The 21,821-nt window shown below is 37.2% G+C and overlaps 1 protein-coding gene across 1 annotated transcript; it reads right to left on the bottom strand.

The window, feature by feature from the left end:
- Positions 1-316: 316 nt before the first annotated feature.
- LOC126236398 (40S ribosomal protein S8) lies at positions 317-21,313 on the bottom strand. Its single transcript, XM_049945687.1, has 6 exons — positions 21,219-21,313; positions 20,843-20,949; positions 20,443-20,542; positions 18,776-18,951; positions 687-816; positions 317-496 (listed from the first exon to the last, which is right to left on the bottom strand). Exons 1-6 carry the CDS (start codon positions 21,220-21,222, stop codon positions 387-389), a joined length of 627 nt encoding a protein of 208 aa, XP_049801644.1. The 5' UTR covers positions 21,223-21,313; the 3' UTR covers positions 317-386.
- Positions 21,314-21,821: the final 508 nt, after the last annotated feature.

The following is a 21,821-nucleotide window of genomic DNA, read 5'->3' as shown; positions in this document are numbered from 1 at the left end:
TAATGAGAATGTTTACTGCTGTCAATAAGTATCAAGGTAACATCAAACATAATTGACCAAACTGGTGGAAAATGGGATAACCCCACTAAACAAAACAAAACTGCTTGAAACACAACAGTACAAACTTGTTTCAAATTAACAAACTTCTGGATGAAAGCATTTACTCTAGATATTGCATCTTACATTTCCAAAGTGCACATCTATTTCAAGATTTGACTGTTTGCAGCAAATCACCCATAATTACTGAAAATCATATTCCACATGGATGGAAGGATACTGAAATGAGAGAAGATGAATGGAAGGATTCAAATAAACCTTTTTGACTGTTCACAAGAAAAAATTTATTTTCCTTGTCAGCATTTACAAATTACAGTATTTTTAGTGCCTTATTTGCCCTTTTTAGCTTTTGTTTTCCTTATGTAGAATTCTAGTTCTTTCCCTTCCAGGATGTATCCATCTGCACGCCCACACTGACCAGGTCGACTAGAAATACACGCTGAAAAAAAGTTCCTTTTACTTTTCACTACATTTTAAACAAAATTAAATGCCAAACCATTTATCTATTGCCACTCAGTGTAACTATGACAAAAATCATTTAACATATCACTTAGATATGCATCAATGTTAAAATTTCATCAGTGTGAACTTGAAAATAAATTTAAAACATCAAGGCAAAATCCACTTACCAAGCACTCTAGATGCCTGGAATTGCTCTTCTAGTGCAGGTTCAACTTTCGCTAAGCGCTGTCGAGCTTTGTATTTCTTTTCCACTTTCTTTGATCTCTTTTTATTCAGAATTTCTTCATCCTCTGGAGTCTGAAATGTCAACAGTATTAATACAAAAAACTAACCTCCAATTCCCTTATTAAGAAACAATAATGTCAGGCACTTATTGAACCAAGTCATCACATGGTCAGCTGACACGCAACAATCATCATTGTACAATACATTTAGAGAATCCATGCAATAAGCCGTATGTCAAATACAAGGACTTCAGCAGCTTGGAAACTATTCATGCTCCAAAAGTCCCCAGACGCTACTGAGCAAGTGGAGACAGTTTTCCTTGAGTACTTCTGACTTAACTCTGGCCTTTTTGCAATCTACTGAGTACTAGTAAGTATAGTCATGCCACTGATTAGGTATCTGCCTGCTGCTGACAAGTTTAAATATACAGCGGGTTTTCTACCTCTTATCTCAGTAAGTTTTCATAATTTTGGCTGCTAAATTGCATTTTGTACATCACTGTAATCTGATTTCCTGCATTAGACTTCATTTCACTGGTTACTCTTTACCGAATCTCGAGAATATAAAAGGTATAGTGAAGGATTTAAAAACACAATTTAGTGAAAAATTTTATTGGAAACACTTTGTCCACTTAATCATATATTTGATTAATTACTTTTGTGACAACTCTCAACCACACAACAATCCAAGCATTCTGTCACTGACAATGTTACTGGAGGCAAACAATGATCTATTTTATTGAAACAGTAATGTAACAACAAAAGATGTTTGTATTTTTTGCCTTCAATTGCCTTAATAATTAATTGCACAACACAAAACATACAATTTTCATAGATTTCCTTAAACTTTTCTGGCCCACACAAATCTTGTCACCTACGGCTGACTTTCAAGATTATACACTTAATTTTCAGAATTATACTGAAGCTGCACCAGTTATTTCTGCCTAACAGTTCATGTGATCCATTTCCAATAGAAATGGAACTTTCAGGAATTTGAGTAACACACTACCAAATTTCCCATAGGTCAAAACTTGTTCCATCGATGTACTGTGTGCATAGAGTCACTTATCATGGACAAGCAATCTATCTTGCTCCAGTGAAGAATCGTTCCACCTAGCAAAACATCATTCATGAAACTACTAAGTTCCATGCTACAATAGCAGTGAACTGAAAATGTGGTTCACAACAAATGCCAACATGTGAGAACGGTGTCAGATTATTATACTCCATCATAAGAATATACCTGATGTAAACATTACACCCTGTACACTTCTGTGTTTGCTTGATTTCCTTTCACATGGAGCAGAAGCCAAGCTTTGTCCAGTACAGTCAAATAAGATCGTAAGGATATGTTTTATTCCCCCCCCCCCCTCTCTCTCTCTCTCTCTCTCTCTCTCTCTCTCTCTCACACACACACACACACACACACACACACACACACACACACACACACACACACAAACACAGTACTGGCCAGACAGTTGGTCCAATTAACCTGTAATGATGTGAGCAGCTGCAGTTCAGATGAAAGAGTCAAGCAGAGGAACAATATGGCTTTAAATACCATTTAATTGTTAAAGAGAATGAAATAATATTTGGGAAAACTCCAACACAACCACATGCTTCTTGGGTAACCAGATGAAAAGCATACAATGCTCGCTTTGTCACTTAACACAATATTCTAATTACAAACAAGAGTTATGATAATTCCTAACTTAAACACAGGGTAATTTTTCTGAGCAAGCTATGTGTGATGCAAAACCATACTGCTGGCATATCCCCATACTGTTTAATACTGAAGCCACTGAAGATATTAATTACAGTCAGTCGTCTGGTAATCTCTTAGCTACTTCCTTATAAGAATCCAAAAAATAAATTTCACAAGCTGCAACATTGTTGCAAATAAAACAGTGACCAAAATGTAGAATAAATTTCCTCTACATTTATGGTCACAACCTTTTTGTCAACAGATTACTGGTTTCAGTCTATAATGACCATATTCAGATCTGCAGCAAAATATGAGAGAACAAATATACTAGCGAATTGTCCATAACTTAAAACAGTAAAATAGACCATAATGAAAATTACTTGTGACATATACATACATTTGTGCACTGTACGTATGAAGAGGCATACCTATGTTATAAAAACAATGTCCTAATGTACTGCAGCCATAGTGACATCAAATGTTAAAAGCAAAATCAGCATGTCAGCATCATCAAAGATACATAACAGCAGGGCAAGAGTCATGTCAGCAGCACTACTGTTCAAAACAAACTGCCATACCATAGCCACAAAATGTTTGTGTTGTATAACATCACCAGATGTCACTACTGTAGGCACACACAAGCCTTAAATGATTAATTGAACAACGTAAAATAAAAGGGGATACAATCGGTAAAGTATGTAATGGGCTCGTAAGGCATAAGATGCATTACAGCAATAAAAAACAATGAAATGAAATAAGACAGAAGTTAGATTGTTATAAAAGAGGACAAGTTAAGAAACAGTAATTGACATATGCTCAAGTGCCAATATTACAGATGACAAACAGCTTTCATAGTGCACAGAATATAAAAACTATTAAATAGCTAAAGAAGCCACAATGAAAGAAAACATACTGCAACACATAATCAGCACCCTCTGTTAGCACTAACACCAGAATTGCGCAAAGGTGAGAAGTGGTTAGAGCAACGTAACTGCCAGAGGGCCCCTCATACCCTGTGGCACACCGTTGCAAGAAAAGAATGATAAAACTCCGTGCCAGTGCATGAGTAAGATAATCTAGTGAATGCAGTATATTATATAAACAGAGAAGGAACAAGGAAATACTAGTTATGTGCACAACGTACAAAAAGTAAATCTGTAAGGCACTCTATACTAGGTGAAACTATCAACAAATTATACATAATAAAGGCATATGGCGATTGAAGTAAAACATTGTCAAACAAAGAAAAGAAGGCATTGGGCACGAAATTGCTGACAGTTAAGCAGTTTCGTTGGTTGTCTTTTTTGCTTTATAAATTTCAAGCTCCTAACAAATGAAGAGCACAGCCTTTTTCCACTCTGTTGAGAACATGCATACAATTCTCAATGCTTCCTATAGAATGACCAGTTTCAGATAAATGCTGTCCCAAAGCTGTTGTGTTCCATGGCTGTGAATGTTCTTTAAACCTGAAGTTAAAAGAGCGGCCCATTTGAATGATATAATCTTTGTCACAGTTACTGCAGTCATTCCTGTACACTCCAGAGCCATACTTTTCATACTTTCTTTTCAGTTTATATTTTATTCAAAATTTTACAGTGGTGTTAACCTGAAAGCCATATCTGACATTTTTAAAACATTTTTCTATCTGCACCTGCATTTTGCTGTTAAATTTCATACAAATGGTTTGTGTTTTCTTTACTGGTCCTATTTTGTGTGTGCACTTGCCTGCTGCTATACATTTCTTTAGCCTACAGTAAGGGTTTGCGACGTCATTTACAGAAAAGCTGTTAGCTACCGCCATCTGCTTTAGAATGCTGAGTTCTTTACTTGTTTCACTTTCATCCAAAGGTAGACGAAGAAGCTGGTTAACCATGGAGGTGAAGGACTTTTTATATTGGGAAGTATGGTATGATGACACTACCCGTACAAGTAGGTTTTCTAAAAATTGAAAACTCATGTTGGTTGTAAACTTTCCTGATAGTAATGTCAAGGTGGTTAATGGAGCCCTCTTCAATAGTAAAATTTTTTTTGGGTGCATGCTACCGACTGCTTGGGCATATGTGTATCTCACTGGTGTCGCCTTGTACCAGTAATACGTTATAAGCCCATCACATTTTTTACCAACTGTATCCCCTTTATTTTGTGTTGTTCGATTAATCACTGAAGACTTATGTATGCCTACAGTAGTGATATCTGGTGAAGTTACAACACAAACATCTTGTGGCTACTGTACAGCAGTTTTGAACAGTAGTGCTGCTGACAACACGACTCTTGCATTTGCTGTTTTTTATATATCTGACAATGCTGGTGCTGATTTTGCATTAACATTTGACAATTCCACTATGGCTGCAGTACATTAGGACATTGTTTTCATAACACAGGTATGCCTCTTCATACTCTAAGCACACAATTGTATATATGTCAGTAGTACTTTTCATTATTGTCTATTTCATTGTTTTAAGCTGTAGACAATTTGCTAGTGCATGTTTTCTCATATTTTGCTGCAGATCTGAAGATATTCATTATAGACCGAAACCAGTAATCTGTTGACAAAAAGTTTGTGACTACAGACGTAAAGTAAAGGAAATTTAAACACATTCAATTTCTGGAACTCATCTGCTACATTGATAACGAGTCAACGGAATACATGAAGCCACCAAGGTGCACCATTTTCTCCTCTTCTTTAATGAGGTGCTACTCTATACCCCACCTGCATTTGGCAATGGCATGTGAAAACGCTGGGTGTTTTCGTTCCATTACGTCTGGCGGTTTAAGTGTTTCTCATGACAAATCCTTTAACTTGGCTCCAGATCACTTCTGTTGAGTTCATATTGTAATGGTACAGTTGCAAATGTAAAAATGCAGTATTTGTATGGTATGCTTGATGCTACAGAAATGATTGTTTTTCATGTTTCTGCGACATGTATCACTCTGGCTTGTGTGAGACTACATCTGTGGTACAAAACAATGGACATTTTTCATTTTTGTCCAAAAAATTAGACATAGTTTTCTTAGGTTAAGCAACATTTATTAACAATCTTTCATAATAAATTGTTTATTAAGAATTTATACTCGAAATGAAAACTACACTACTCACGCCACAATACATCGAGTGTGTATTTGTATCTCGACTGTATCAAATACTGTCCCTCAGAATACTTCAAGGCCAATTTTTTCTGTAAATATATGAAAAATGTTAACCTATTTCTCAGCACTTTTTAACCATATTCCACAGGCGTGATTAACTACATAGCAGGAAGCAGCCTCAGCCAGTTTCATACTGTGTAACAACATGACAAAGTAACAAAATATGATACGTTAAGTAGGATCTACTTCCAAGAACATAACACCAGTGTATGTGCTACGGCTTCTCACCAATCACTGCATTTGTACTTTTTTACATCAGGTTCATTCTTATGAATGAAGTTATAGTATATTTTCATCTCATATGAAGTAACAGGTTGCTTTTTGTACAGCAATACTATAAAGAAAAACTACCACTGATTGCTTTCGTCATCCCTCATGCACAATAAAACAGTATATCTGAACACAAACAAGAAGTAGCAAGACAGTGTAATCTCTAAACATTTGCTGAACTAAGACAAATTTCTTCTATATTTTTATTTAGTAGAGTCAAGAATACCTGCAGTACAGTAGCCATTATCAACTTGTTATGATGGAACAATGAAATACTGATATGTATTTAAAGTAACAACTATCAGAATGGCTTATAAAAATGGCACTGAACTACTGAAAGAAAAGTAATCTTTAAATCTCATAACAACTTAATTCACAGACAACTAACAGCCAGAATCTAATTTTTACACCTACAATTATGTTCCTCTTGGTTGGCAAATAAGACACATGCAACTTAGCAGGGGTAGATGCATTAGGCAACAACAGCACGGCACTCAACTCTGCATGCAGTAAGCACACCTGAAGGGGCTGAAGGGTTAATACAAACAAGTGCTTGAAGGGTGGTCACCATCCAGTGACCTTTCTTATTCTTAACAACACAGTTCAACAAGATGTATAATACTCACCCATAAAATCTGATTTGGTGCAAAGTATGACAGAAGTACAAGGATGGAATGGGATAATAGGAAGCACATGAACAGTGGTGTCATGGAGCATTCAAGGGAGAGGTAGCATCTGCCAAATTAACACTGCCATCCGGCGACACCAAAGTGGTGTCGTGCACATAGTATTGCGCAGTGGCCGGAGACAGCACTACACTTCAGTACCATTTTCATTCTGTTTGTGTTTTGTTTAGGTAACAGTAAGTTATATACATCAAGTTTTGTTTTCATAAGAACTTGTGCCCTTTCATCATGGCAGACGAAATAGATGATACAATTATTTACGATGAACGTGCGGAGCAAATCTTGGAGGTTGTCACTATATCGCATACATTTCCTGATCCAGTTGACAGACTTTCTGGTCACATAATGCAACACCAACTAACAGGCCTACGTATTTCCAAAACAAACGAAAACAATAAAACTGCCAGGTATGTTCAAAAAACATAAAAAAGAACAAAAAACTTAATGTGCAAGTCTTGTGGAACTGCGTTACATCTTGGAGTGTTTTGCTGCATATCATATATGAAAGATGATACCAAGTACCAAAGACAATGCAAATATATGAAACAAATTTTGTATTTATTTAGGTATGTATATCTATGAAATATCATGAAAGTAGGGGAACAGGTTGAGAACTTATGAAAACCAATGATGAGATTAGTAAAATGTAATAATATAATCCTGATACTGTCAATAACGGCCAGCACCAAGCCAAGTAATCCGAATTAGTGCTGACGGTGCCAAGCGAATAAATTTGTACCAGATGTGAAGATGGCAAAGTGTTAAGAAGTAGCAGTTCCATGAAGTCTACTGCTTAGTATGAATGTTGGATTATTCTCAACTATGGAGAGCTGAACACCAATTATGCCAAGATGATGCTCAACAATCCTAGCACTTAAATTAACATAAGCATTGCTGTAGAAATAGGCTTTGGTGGGTAATTGCTTTCTAATCTAATCATGAAAGACTTAAATGGCAATCTACATAAGATTCCATAATATAAAGCATGTAAGCATACGTGTGAAATGAGGTTATCAAGCACTAGTGCCAATTTCGCAGCAGATCTGGTTAAAATATGATGGGGAAAAGAAAGAAAAAGGTTGACTAACTCAGCCTACAAAAAATGAACAGTATACAAGTAAATATGACATTTCATCACTGAACTGAAATTAATAAGTAACCAAATAATTCTGTTTTAAGAGAGACGATAAACACTTCTTGGCCAATGGCTTGAAAGCTCAGAGTTATATAAGCAAAGCTCTCATGTCAACTTTATATAACGGATATAAACTAAACTGCAATAACTGCCACTTCTGGCTACATAAGCACTTACACAATGGCCTTAGTTCAGTGAGAATTTGTGGAATTGCTAAATTTTACATACTTCAGCTACATATTTGTCTATAAGAGTACTTTCATAGGTCTTTTTTTTATAGAGCCATCAATCACCAGTTAGATCTTATTAGCCACTGAACAATTATATGGGCCTTTGCCTTAAATAAGCTTTAGTGTATTTAAGTGTGGCTGGCTTATAACATCAAAAACACTGAGTCAGGCAGACTGACAAGATGCAAGGTTACAGATGTTTAGGATATCTGTTGCAAGACCAGGAATGTAAGGGTTGTGATGAAAGCATTTTAGTACACTGTGCTCAAAAGTGTACTCTACCATTGGTTGAACAGCTGAACACACTGCCAGTTTGTCAATACTCATCCACCTGTGTGGAAAGTGACAACAGTCATTGCATTCACAACCATGGCTTGGTGGTAATGTCAACATAGGTTATGTGGAACTGACACGAGTTAGGACCATACTGCTTTCACAAATGGCTCTACATCTGACAATATGAGATTCTGAAGCCATTTTCATTCTGCAGCAGAGTGCACAAATTCCTGTTAGATTAGGAGCGCATTAGAGTCAGTAACTTTTGAAAATCTGATAAGCACTGGTGTAAAAGTTGTTAGGACATAACACAGTCTTGCCTGGATAGCTCAGATGGTAGAACAATTAACAGACAGAGGTTCCAAGGTCTAGTTCCAGTCCAGCATACTCCACAGTCTCAGTAATGTCTATGACAAGCCTAGAATAGAACACACTGGACATGTTCTTAAGGCAGGTCATGAACATGGGTCTTTTACAAGTAAGTGGTCCTGGCATAAGGATAGACCAGGACATGGTTAGGGTTTTAACTGGCCAGGATGATACTGGATGATGATTGGGAAGTGCCTTTTCTGCTGGTATGAGTGATTGGCTGATGGGTCATGTGGATGTAATACACAAAACCTGTTTGTACACCAAGTTTGGCTTGTATTACTTGCCTTCAGCATAAAGAATAATAGAGTCCTAACACAGCAAATGAGCCATCCACTAGTGGCAAGACAGTAGTAGAGAGACTAGCACAGAAGGAATGTCAGTTGTCAAGTTTAGGTCCTGCTGGCAAAGCTTGTTATGGACATATGGATACACAGGGAAGGCCAAGATGATGGCACAATGGGGTGAGAGAAAGCAAAATGAAAGAAGTTTCTGAGTTATAAAAAATGAGAACAGTCTATCTTGACTTTATACCTAGATTGAAGACGTGAATGAACCTAAAACAGACTAGTCTGTTTAAAATCTTGTGGCTACGATTTCCTATAGTTAGCTGATGAACAAATCAGCATATGTTGGCATATGAAGCCTCATTTACACAAAGGTAAATTGAAGTCTGCATTTGCAGACTACTTTCACACATTCACTACACGATTGCCAGTTAGCAGATTTCAAATGTTAATGTAAATTCCCAAAAATGTCATAACTATTTTAGTCTAAAATATTATGCAGTACTTTTCCAAAAGAAAATTGCCAATGGTTACAAAGAAACTAGTGTTCCAAAAAATGAAGAAAAACATTTGCTTCAACTGCAGAAACAGTGGAAAACTAATACTCTGACTGAAACATTTACAAACATTCTCACATCATATAGGTGGAGGTGATGTTATGAAAACATTCAGAAAAAAAATTGTAGAAGGTGAAAATTTCACCTGCACAACAAAAGGAATTTGCATTGCATTGGACCTCAAACTTTCTACAAGTTAAGAAAATACTAAAATTAATTTTTGCAACAATTTTAAGTTGTTAGTGTACCCTGTCACTTACGAACAAGATTTACTTGTGACTATGCATGGCAATGCACCAGAACTGCCATGCTGCTGCCAGGACTCTTGTTCCAATAACCCACTTAAATAATTTTTAATGCCCATAAGGGATCATACTCCGAGCTCTAGCTGACTTCGTTAGTATAGCCATCACCCAAAACACCAATATTCATGTAGATATTTTCAGGCTACCATTTCCCTTGGAGTCTTGCCAAGTATTTGTTCAGTTGGTCTTGCAAAACCCAAGATTTGTTCAGGCAAATTGCCCTCCATATCCAATAAAGGCAGTCTCCAAAAATTAAGCTCTCAAGGAGGCTGTATCCATTTGTTCCATTAAAAATTTGTACCTTTTTTATGGTCCTTTGAACTAATATTTACAAGGGGGCAAACATTTCCAAGCTCTCATATTCCACTGTGTTTTATTGCTAAGTGTGGACTGTAGTGGCCCTAGGGCACTATCATCCATTGCAGTACACTTACAGTCCAGAAGAACACTTCTTTAACAAAATCTTCCATTACAGATAATTTGCTTTCCTATTTACATATTTCTCCTAACAATTTAAAGACTGCACTCAAACAGTCTCTGAAGAAGCTATGATGCCACGAACACACAGCTGTGTTCTATTACCTCAATGTGCTATTGCCATCAATTTCTGTGCTTAGGCAAAGTAATTCCCCCCCCCCCCCCCCCCCCCAACCTTCAGCACGAGCATGTTGTTGAAAGACTAGACATGGTGTATAAGTAGACACAGAAAAAATTCCCAGATTCATTGGTTAAAAAGGCACTGCAGTAACTTTTACACTGTGAATTTGATTATTACAGAAGTATTAATATTAACTTTACCAAATACATCATATTAGTTTCCAAAGCACCGAAATTTAGATTCTGATGCACTTATCAGGTAATCATAGTTCATGCGTCATGGTCTTGCCCCAGCCAACAGCAAGATCACTTAAGTACCACAAAAACACAAAGAAGAAGAATTAATATAAATACAATATAGCTAATAGCAAAGCTAAGCTTTCACAAATAATGCTCTTTTTTGCACATTACACTTTCAGATATATCAAACGTGTCAGTAGAATTTGAAATAATGACATAAATGGCTTGTCTTCTGTGCCCAAAATTCTTCTACACTGCTGGTCCTCAATATGTTACGTTTTGAAGGAGAGTGACATGCCCTGTAATTTACAAAATTCATTGCACATTCCCACAATGTAATTCGCGTGAAAAAGAAAATTATTTTGAAAGTAACACTTCTCAAACCACCATTAACAATATTTTTCCACAACTTGTTAAAAATAGATTCGTTTCAATAGTCGCCCGCGTGCCAGGAAACAGATGTTACTGTACATGCACTGCTATGGTGACTTCGAAAGGCTGTGCTTGTTGTCTGCTCTGTTGGTACACCTTTTGCTTGGAATTTCATAGGTAGTGCAGCATCACAGGACCATGTGAAGCACTGCAGCACATTGTTTTGGAGGGGACCAACAGAGTTTTTGTCCTTATGACAAGTTATCATATCCTTTACAGATAATGATTGCAAAATAAGAAAGCAGTCCTTGGCATAATATTCATTTCAAAACTAGACCTACACCTCAAAGGACCCTAATATTTCAGTATGCAGTGACTTAACATTTTTATTCGTATTCTGCAATACTGTTATGTAGCACTTCGAATCAGGTTTACAACCACACAGTATTGCAAAAAGCTGGTAAGAATAAATATAGATTTCTTGCTAACAGTTCTTTAGGCCACAATTAAGGACAGCAAGTTCATGATTTTTTCTAATGCTGTAAAAAAATTAACAGTTATCTGAAGCCAAGAAACATTGAAATTGACAGTATATTCTACCCTAGGAGTAAATACTAGTCTTGTGGGGAGGTACTGATAAAACAAGGTGTGCTGCCGGTCTATAAATTACCGAAGAATGATATTCTGTAAATTTAAGACTCCAACCACAAAAATTAAGGAATAACATCAAGCCTAGAAAAGGTACCAGACAAACGTTGAAAGATGTCTTGTGATCTAAAAACATTGTTTCATGGAAGGCAGATATGTAAAATTCTGCTGCAGCTGTCAATATATTTGAAATAAAACATTTTAGTGAACACTACTGACCAATTTGTTTGCTTAGTCATCTTCAAGTTAATATTTATTTATGTTATGTATACAGCACTAAGAGCTTACATCACGTTATAAAAGAAACAGGTCTTCAGAATACTTCAAGAGCATTGGAATTTTGTAAACCATACTAAAATGCGTAATTCAGCTTAAAGTGCATGTTTGTATGTACAGATTCACCATGAAGTATGCCCTACATGGTATTAAGCTTTTAGATGTGGTTTTCAGGAGCTCTGTTTTTTTGGGACCACCAGTACTGTACTACATCATGTGGTGGTGTTATGGCATTATATCATACATGCCAGAAGACAAAAATGTGCACTTGAAATTCAGCAAGCAGTTGAAACCAGCCAATAGTAAAATTCTTGGATTTTTGCAGGATTTCGCAGTTGCCTCAGGGCATCTACACCTTATTAGACATTAGATATTACGTATTAGTTTCATAATGTCCATTCAGTCCTGGTATATACAAAGACAACATGGGTTATCAGCTGTTTTATGCACAGGATGTTGCTCTTCAGTGTGACTTACAGCTTTATGTAAAACAAAAGTTCACAAAAAGTGAAACCAAACACATGGAAGTAGTGAATTGTGGCCAAAGACAAGGGACAGAAAATGACATAGCAAAAGGAAAACTTAGCAGTTTGAATTTTACACAAGTGCAAGACATGCTATTATCTTTGAAATTCAGCTCCAAGTTTCATTAGCCTACCTATTCGAATCAGATTCATTTCTCTTCAGTGTCCCTTTCCCCTTCTCCACCTGTCCTCTGCTCCTCACCAACTTACATGCCTTATCTCTAAGCACATACATTGATGCCACTATCTTCCCCAGGCCTCCTCTGCCAACTCTGCTACAGCCTCTTATCCATTACACCTTATGCTATCCCTTGGTGGCACGGCACAAGAATACCACAAAAAAGCATTTCATACACTTGAGCCTAAAACTGTCTGCTGTTATTTGTATACTAGCATTTTGGTGCAAGAAGGGGGTTTCTGTACAGCTATGCACCAAGTCACTTCTAGACACCTACCCCAACTTTTTATCAAGTTGTCACTGAGGTGTGATTTTACTATAGCTGATGAGGAAAGATTTCCACAAACCAATGGAGATGCCTCATTCTAATGAACTCTTTAATATGATCTTAACAAGATATTTTTTCAAATATCCCCAAAAGATACAGAAGCACACAAACTTTTCTAAACGAGTAATATTAGCAAGCTATAAAATGTTATCCTTTTCTTTTTGTTTTTAGGCATACATAAACATTATGCAAATTCTTCCACCAGAAAAAACTCTGAACTATACTGCATCAGCTGAGGTAATACATACTGGAAAATCTAGAAGCTTTGCATTTCAGAGCCCCATTTAACGTACGAAATTTGTGGAGTATGAGTGTGCCGACTTCAGCTTATGCTTTCAGAGTAACTATGACATACAGGTTATCCATGAAGCTATCATAAAAACAATGATAGCTGCAAACAACCTCAATTAGTTGATCATCATTAAGCATAAGTGTTTCTCTGAATTCCTTTATTTGAGAAAATAAATGGGTACAGATCAAGGATAACGTCACGTTTAAGCTGCAACTAAAATACTAGTACATGAGAATACTGAACAGCAAACTAGCAAACAAGTGCCAGCAATGTTCAGTATCATAACACTACAATCACGATGTACAGTGATTGTAATCAATTCAGAGGAAATTATGTCCAGAAATGTCAAACAAATGGTTTTGTTTTGCCACAATCTGCCCCACAAGAACCATGTAGAGTAATTCAGTCTCAGCACAAATGAGAACTGCAAACTTCCTCTATAAAATATCTTGGCACCAAGCTGAATGGGGGAGGGTTATGTGCCCCCCTCAATGAGAAGACAACAGTGTATGTGATGTTACTCACAACAACCCAAAAGCAACTCTCACTGGCAGAGTGCACAGAAACATAGTTCAAGTGACCGATTCACACTTCTCTGTATCACTCAGTAACAATGAGTACTAGTTGCATCATGCAACTACCATACAATGCGTGGGACAGTAATTTCGAGTCTTCTAATGTGCCTAAAAAATGGCTTTATGTAAGTGAAGCAATGCTACATCCATTTGTGTATCTAGTTTCTCATGTTTCACATAAAATATTAAAAACCTGTTTTGGGATTTGCTGTGCAATCTCTCATTGAGTTTTGAGAAAACTCGTTTCGTAAAAAATTTTCTTGCATTTCCTAGTCTGACATCACATCTCATTATGAACTATAGTATAACCCTGCTTTTACATTCCCGGAATTAACGTTTTCCTGCCGTTTGCGACATTTTTTTATCGTTCCTGTCAAACTTTGTATGTCCACAATGCTAATTTGCACCTGATTTTGTGTGAACATCTTAATAATTTTCCCGCAATTTACGCATTCCCCGGGGGAAAAAAGATGCTTGATCTTGGCCTTCAACTAGTGTTTACAAATATTACGTTGTTAAATTTCTTGATACCAGGGCACTTCACTCACCAGATTTGGACCAGTAAATGAGTAAAAGTTTGAACAATTCATGCCATATCTCCTGCCGCTGCCAAGCTATACTTGCTGGGGTGGCTGATGGGAGTAGCTAGATTCATTCGAATGAAGATGTCATGACCAACCACAACCATTTCCAAACTGTCTATTGCACAAATGCAGTTTTGTTATTGTCGTCGTCTTGACACCTTTGTCGAACCATATTTAGCGCATTTCGGCATTTGGCCAGCCACTTGTGGTGCTAGTTGATACCGCCATTCACTTTGCGTTGCTCATATGTTAAACTAAAAACACAGCACTGGTTAGGTATTTTCTTCACACTGAGCCAAATGTGTTCTGAGAATTTACTCTTGTTAATCACAGTATTTGCTTACGTTTTTTATTATATGAACAGTGTGAGTGATGTTATATGAACAGTGTGAGTGATGTTATATGAACAGTGTGAGTGATGTTATATGAACAGTGTGAGTGATGTTATATGAACAGTGTGAGTGATGTTATATGAACAGTGTGAGTGATGTTATATGAACAGTGTGAGTGATGTTATATGAACAGTGTGAGTGATGTTATATGAACAGTGTGAGTGATGTTATATGAACAGTGTGAGTGATGTTATATGAACAGTGTGAGTGATGTTATATGAACAGTGTGAGTGATGTTATATGAACAGTGTGAGTGATGTTATATGAACAGTGTGAGTGATGTTATATGAACAGTGTGAGTGATAGTTTGCATGTGTGTGGTTTTCAAGGCGGCATAGTAGCCAAAATACTTCTGTAAGTATCTGCACTTGACAACGAGAAAAAATTCTTGAAACAACATTCTAAGCGTGAGAAAATACGTAACTAGTGCAATAATTCATTAGTTAAATAATAACAGCTGCAGGATTACAAAAGTATCGATTATGACGTATGAAATTTAGCCAAATGTTCCTATTTCCCAGACAGTTATCAGTCCCAGTTTTTATTACATAAACGTTTCCTACGTAATAAACAAGTCACTGACAAGTCTTTTGATGCCTGTTTATATATATATATATATATTTAAATAAAAGTGCAAAAATGCAAGGGGGTGTCATAAGTCACTTCTGTAGTTTAAAATGGAATTTCCCATATTTTACACTATTTTTTGAAGTCCCTTGAAAGTGTAAAAGCAGGGTTTCAATGTAGTTTCTTTTCACTATTGCCCATAATTGTTAAACTTCAAACTGAAGTAAAATATGGCACACATTTTGGAAAGTTAGTAGTTAAAAAAATGCAGTCACTGCCCTGTTTATGTTTGGGGCATTTCTGGACATACAATGCTGCATACGAAATGGAGCCAACAAAGCCAGGAGGAGGGACATCTCTCTTTCCACTCTGTAGTAAATTAATAATGTAGTTAGAAATCTGTGAGAAGGCTGGCAGCAACATTCCACATGCAACGCTATTGGTGCCGGCTGTGTCTTGCCTGTTGCATCGTTCCTGTGGAAACTACTCTAGCATCGCATGAATAACCATCGTAGCGTACAATCTTTATTAGAAATATGTCTGTGGAAAGGTGATACATCAAACATGAAGCCAACATGAACAATTAATGGCATCATTTTGTTGTCTTCAGCACGGTGCAAGAAAGTGCAGCAGTACTGACTTAACGTCAGTAGTGTAAACTTTTGTCTTACAATTTCAAAAAAATGAATTATTTTACAAATCATAAAAAATTATGCTACACATCTTCATTTCAATCCCAAGCCTGCTACTTTGACAGCAATGTTAGATGAGATGTACTTAAAACTGACAAAATGTGAGGAGAGAGGGAAAGCAATCTGAGAAATTCCATTCACGCTCCCCCAATCTATACTACCATCACCTGCACAACTGCACTAACTTCATGGAAGTGATTGGTAAAAGTGTTCACATGTTATAGAACTTAAGCAAAACAAGATGAAACATATTAGATTCACAGGAATATGTGGCTGACTGGTCATTTAAAACACAGATGAGCCAACCACCCTGATAACACAAATACATTGCACAAAAACTATGGGCAACAAGCTGAACAAAACATTAAGTCATGCTACATTCATTTGATTGTCAATTAAAACAGATGGCAAATCTATCAGCAAATTATCTGCCAATCTTTAGCCTGAAAATAAATCTCAGTACAGTAAGACGTGGTGGGGACTGATTTGTATGCCACAAGCACCACACCTTGAAGGGTCCTCTCACCAGAGCAAGAAGCCATGTCAGAGGTGTGGTCAAAACAAATACCCATGTGGCTGCAAGGAGGTACACCACAGCAGCATTGCTGACTTTCCTAGACCCAGCTTATTGTCTGTTACTTCCAGCCACTCTTCTTCACAGTGACACTATCTCAACAGCAAGGCAATAGCATTCAGAGGGATGGTACACTGAAGTATCTGAGGATCATGACTACTACTTGTCTGCTACGTCCAGCTTTCTTTCCCTATTACACCCCTGTGCACTGGCACCCAGCAGAACGATATCTCCTTCCCCAATCTTTGTAAGTGGAGGAGTCAAGGGCCCGCGGGAGGTGAGAAAGACAAACTTAGCACTCCCAACACATCTGATCTGCTCCAGTGTACAAAGGTCATCTACAACTCTGTTCCAAAGGCAGTTAAACCTTGAGGACACTATCGGGGGGAGGGGGGGATTGAACTCTGAATATCTTTTAGAATTCTATGGCAAACCTATGTTAATGATACTGGTCTGATTTTGCCAGTCCATTCTTTTACCCTTCCTGTACACAAGAGCCACCTGCACTTGTCTAGTCACTTGGTACTTTTCACTGGGCAAGAGATTAGCAGTAAGCGCAATGCAAGGGGGTAAATGCCATAGAGTACTCGTAAAACTGAATTGGGATTCCATCTGGACCTGGCGACATTCTGATTCCAACTTTCAGTTATTTCTGTACACCATGGATGCTTAGTTGTCCATACGGAACTGTGCAATGGTCAAAGAATAGTATGTTAGTATGATTCTCCTCTAAATTCTTGAACACAGATTTGGGTTTTTAAAATGTGCCAGAATACACAAATCCCAAGAAAGAATAACTGAAAAGTATACATAGCTTTTTATGAAAAATGAAGCATCACAAATCTGTCGGTTTATTCAGAGAAAACCAAATAAATGTCTTGAGTGCATGAGGAATTTTGCCAAACAAAATTACTGGTAGCCTTTAATTGCCCTAGTCACTGCATAATTACATTTACATGTGAACTGAGTGGACAGACCACTTAACATATTGGTAGAGTATGCTGAGACTACTTCCTACCAGTTTCTCAAAATAGACATTCTTATCAGATTTTCAAGTTGCCAGATGACAAGTTTATTTGCCATCACACTCAATTGTTCCTTCAAAAATGTGATTTCTATGGAAGGAAAACAGTAGTGACCGGAAGAGACACAAACCTAGCATTACATGTGCAGCCCAAATAAGTAATGACTTAACTGCCAACAAAAACTGATACATCACAGAATAGTTAACTTGTTAATGTAGGGAAGCATGGGTGATAAAAATGGCCAAGACGACCAAATTTTACAGCATATTCAAATGGATGGACTGGAAAGGAGAACTCCACCAAACCTACCAGTCTTTGGCCCATGTATGTACAACATTTTAAGCACCTTTACTCTACAGAACTGTAAAAACTTTAGTTCTTACATTTTTTACTTGTGCTGTCTGATAGACACAAACATTGTTAGACAGACCGGGTCGACAGAAGCGTCCGATCCCACGCGTCGGCTCTGACCCATGACGTAAGGGTGTTGTGTGTGACGTCGTGGAGTTTGGTTTGAGTGTGGCTGTCTCCAGTTCTGTTTTATCTTATTTTATTTACTTTTCTGATCTGTTCGTTCTATCTCTTGAGATTTTTTAAATTTAAAAACACTTGTTACTTATTTTAATTGTCTGTTTCCTCCAATTTGTTTTAGTTTATTATATTTATCTTTCTGATCTGTTCGTTCTATCCCGTGAGATTTTTTTTAAAAAAGACAAAAAACACTAATCAGCTACTGAAGCTTCTTTATCTTCTATGGGTTGCAGGGGTTACAACCCCTGGGGAGGTGGGTGGGTATTCATGCATGGCTGTCTTCACTTACACGTTGTAGCTACGGAAGGCGTCAAAATTTGTTTATATTTAGTTTGCCCCCCCCACCCAAAACACCCCATTTCTCGCGCTTGTCCCGTTAGTGTCATTAGGCTTCTTGTGGAAAGTGTGTGTGTTTGTTTTTGTTTCCTCCATATTTGTGACGTCGTGGGTCAAAGCAGACGGGCGGGATCGGACACTTCCGTATTTCCGACAGACCAAAACATATGTAACATGCAATTGTGACAGCAAATTAAGGATCTCTGAACAAAAAGTATCTTTTACTAAAGCAAGATTGACAGCATTCATGTTTTCAGTTTAACTGGAGCTATTCAAATTTTACTACGTATGCTTTACATTTCATTACAGAATAAGATTTGAACATGCTTACCAATTTAGCTCCCTTCTTCCTTCCAAGAGGCAGAGCATAATGGGATTCGTACCACTGTCTAAATGGTACAGCATCAATCACTACAATGGCATTCTTCACCAATGTTTTTGTTCTTACTAGTTCATTGTTGGAAGCATTATACACAACATCAATGATACGCGTTTTTCGCGTGCAACCTGGAAATATTTATAGAAACTCTTCAGCACACTTATGCACAAAGTAAATTAGCTAATATCTACTCTCAACACAAACTGAACATGGTACTGCTGTCCTGGAATGCAACTACGCTTCACCACAGCTTTACATATATTACAGCTACTAACAATTGTTTTATTAACTCTAACCAATGGTAAGACCAATAGCAGCATCTTGCTTTTCACATAGCGATGGAATAAAGAAAATGAGAAAAAACAAAAGTCCAAATGTAAATAGAACAAAGTTATTACTGCTTGTGTCCCCCCCATTTCAGTTAAGATGTAACATTCATATACTAAATAAAAATAGACATTTCCACAATTCTGGCAATGTATAACACATCAATGTTCATAATGCAATGTGACAAAAATATGAGCTGAAAGTAACAGGTCAATGATTATAAAATGGGCAGTGGGGTAAAACAAGTAATGTGGTTCAGAGATTAGGTCATCGAACACATACATATTGTGTTAACAGATTTATCAATAGCATACCCTAATGACATTTACATACTCTTTAAAAGCGCTTTTCGTCAAAAAACAGCAGGATAGATTCAGAAAACACTTAGTCAATGGGAATGTCTCCAAATATTTTGATATATGATGGATAATACATAAACTACAAAAAATGCAAGGTGATCCACAGTACTTTTTCAGTGAGTTAACGATTTTGGTTTTGTTATGTCACCGTTATTGTTTTTATTCTGTTTGTAATGTCTGAATTTTCGTAAATTGCTTTGTTTATGTCTTTCATAGGCATGGTCAGCAGTTCTCGGTTGTCTGTGACGATGGGGGACAATGCGTTGTCTAATAAAATTTCTTCAGCTAAACGGCCTGTTGGCCGAATTCGTGAAGTGTTCAGTGTGTTGTGAAGAAATGAGGCTAGCTTAAGTTCCAGTGTCTCAGACCAGGGACAGTTATATGTGGAGATGTCTTAAGGATAACAGGTCTGAAATTACTCAAATTTCAGTATGCACAACAAGCACTACTAAGTAATGTGAAATAGCATGTCAGTCCTATGCAGCACACATTCTGCTAACACAAGAAAAATCACTCAATCCTGTGCATTGATCAAACTACGAAACCAAATGTGAGATCCTGATTCTTTTGTCAGTTTGAACTTTTCTTCATACCTCTGCCTAACAATTCAAAAATGTGAAACTGCCAAAGAAGTTTTTAGCTCCAACTGTAACCTAATTAAATGGGAAAAGTTCAATAGAGCAAGGCAAGAGCATATCACCAATGCATGTTGCTTTAGATAGCATACCCAACATATGGTTGAGAAAATTTCAATGCGACTAGTAATTCTTGTCATGGCACATACCATTGTGCATTTTAGGTGAAGTAGTTTACATCCACAATCTGATAACAGTATCGGTAGGTTCAATTTTTACAACTTAAACAGTAACCAAGAATTACATTACCATTGTAACAAATACCGTGATTCATGCTACACATTGAGATTTTTATTACCTTCAGATCCCCAGGCAAAGTTCCCCTGGTCCAACCTCAGAGCACGATATTTCTTGTTACCACCCCTGGTGCGGACGGTGTGGATACGCCTTGGACCAAGCTAGAAAGACACAATCAATGCGACAAAAAAGTTCAACTGTCGACAGCAGTTTCTTGCCAGCGACATGGCATGTCTCAACTCAGCAAAAAAAATCAATTGCGTTGAAGAAACTATCACTGACATACGAAATAAAAATGATCCTACACGAAATGTAAATACTTGCACCGCTATTTAAATAGTTCTAGATGCTACAATAGTTAGTAACAGTACACAAAATCAACCTCGTCCAAAAGAATACTACTGATTTGTTCATTACCACCACCACCACCACCACCACCACCACCACCACTCTTCACTCACTTTTGTATTTGCTGCAGGTCTGCCCAACTCAAACTTCCTCTTCTTCCGGAGCGGCTTTCTTTTCCCTCCGGTAGCTCTCCTCTTATGCCAATGGTCCCGGGATATACCTATTCACACAGAGAAATATATAAAGACAAAAATGTTTTTACATAGGCCACAATTACTGCAAATAAGAAAAACAACAGTGTTAGATACGAAGAACCACATGTTTCCCACAGCTAAATAACCTTAAAATTAGAAACAAAGCTTTGATCATAATTTTCATTTCAGTTCTGGAGACACTATTAAGCAATTTCGCACATACAGAAACTTTTACAGAGAATTATTCTGTTCACAAATAGATGCAATCAGATTTCCACAAACACACAGCACTCACCCATCTTACGGCAGACGTAAAAGAACCGGAAGCTCACACAGTCGGACTACCAACATCACCACTGACTATTCAGCATGTTGAGAATCCAAAGTTACTACTACTACTACTACTGAATGCAGTCATTCGAATTGGAACGATATGGAGCATAGATACATTTCTCGATAATTTCGAATATAACCTGAAGCAAAATATTTTGTTGACGACATCTTACTCCATAAAGATACTTACAAAAATATTTTATCAATTTTGGGTAGAGAACAACGCAGCAGATTTCGTAAATCACAATGTAGGAAATGCTGCAACCAGCCACAGAGGGTTTTTTTTTTTTAATGACATAATTGTGCCATTACTAGTTTCGTGCCTGAGCCCATCCTCAGATGGTAGCGTTGGTATAAATGAGAAACTTGCAAGGAAATCAATGCTTCCATCTGATGACAGACTCAGGCCCGAAGCTAGTAATGGTACAGCAAAACCTTTTCAAAACAACTTATCGCTGGTTGTAGTATTTTCTACAGTGTAACATACTACAAAAAGTCATCATTACTCTGTATCTGCAGAAATATAGGCCACTCCTATGCAACGATCTGTTCTCCACACATAACA

Source organism: Schistocerca nitens, chromosome 2 (assembly GCF_023898315.1).
Source record: "Schistocerca nitens isolate TAMUIC-IGC-003100 chromosome 2, iqSchNite1.1, whole genome shotgun sequence".
Lineage (NCBI taxonomy): Eukaryota > Metazoa > Arthropoda > Insecta > Orthoptera > Acrididae > Schistocerca > Schistocerca nitens.
The sequence above is the reverse complement of the archived record's forward strand: the minus strand, read 5'-3'. Positions and strand labels throughout refer to the sequence as shown.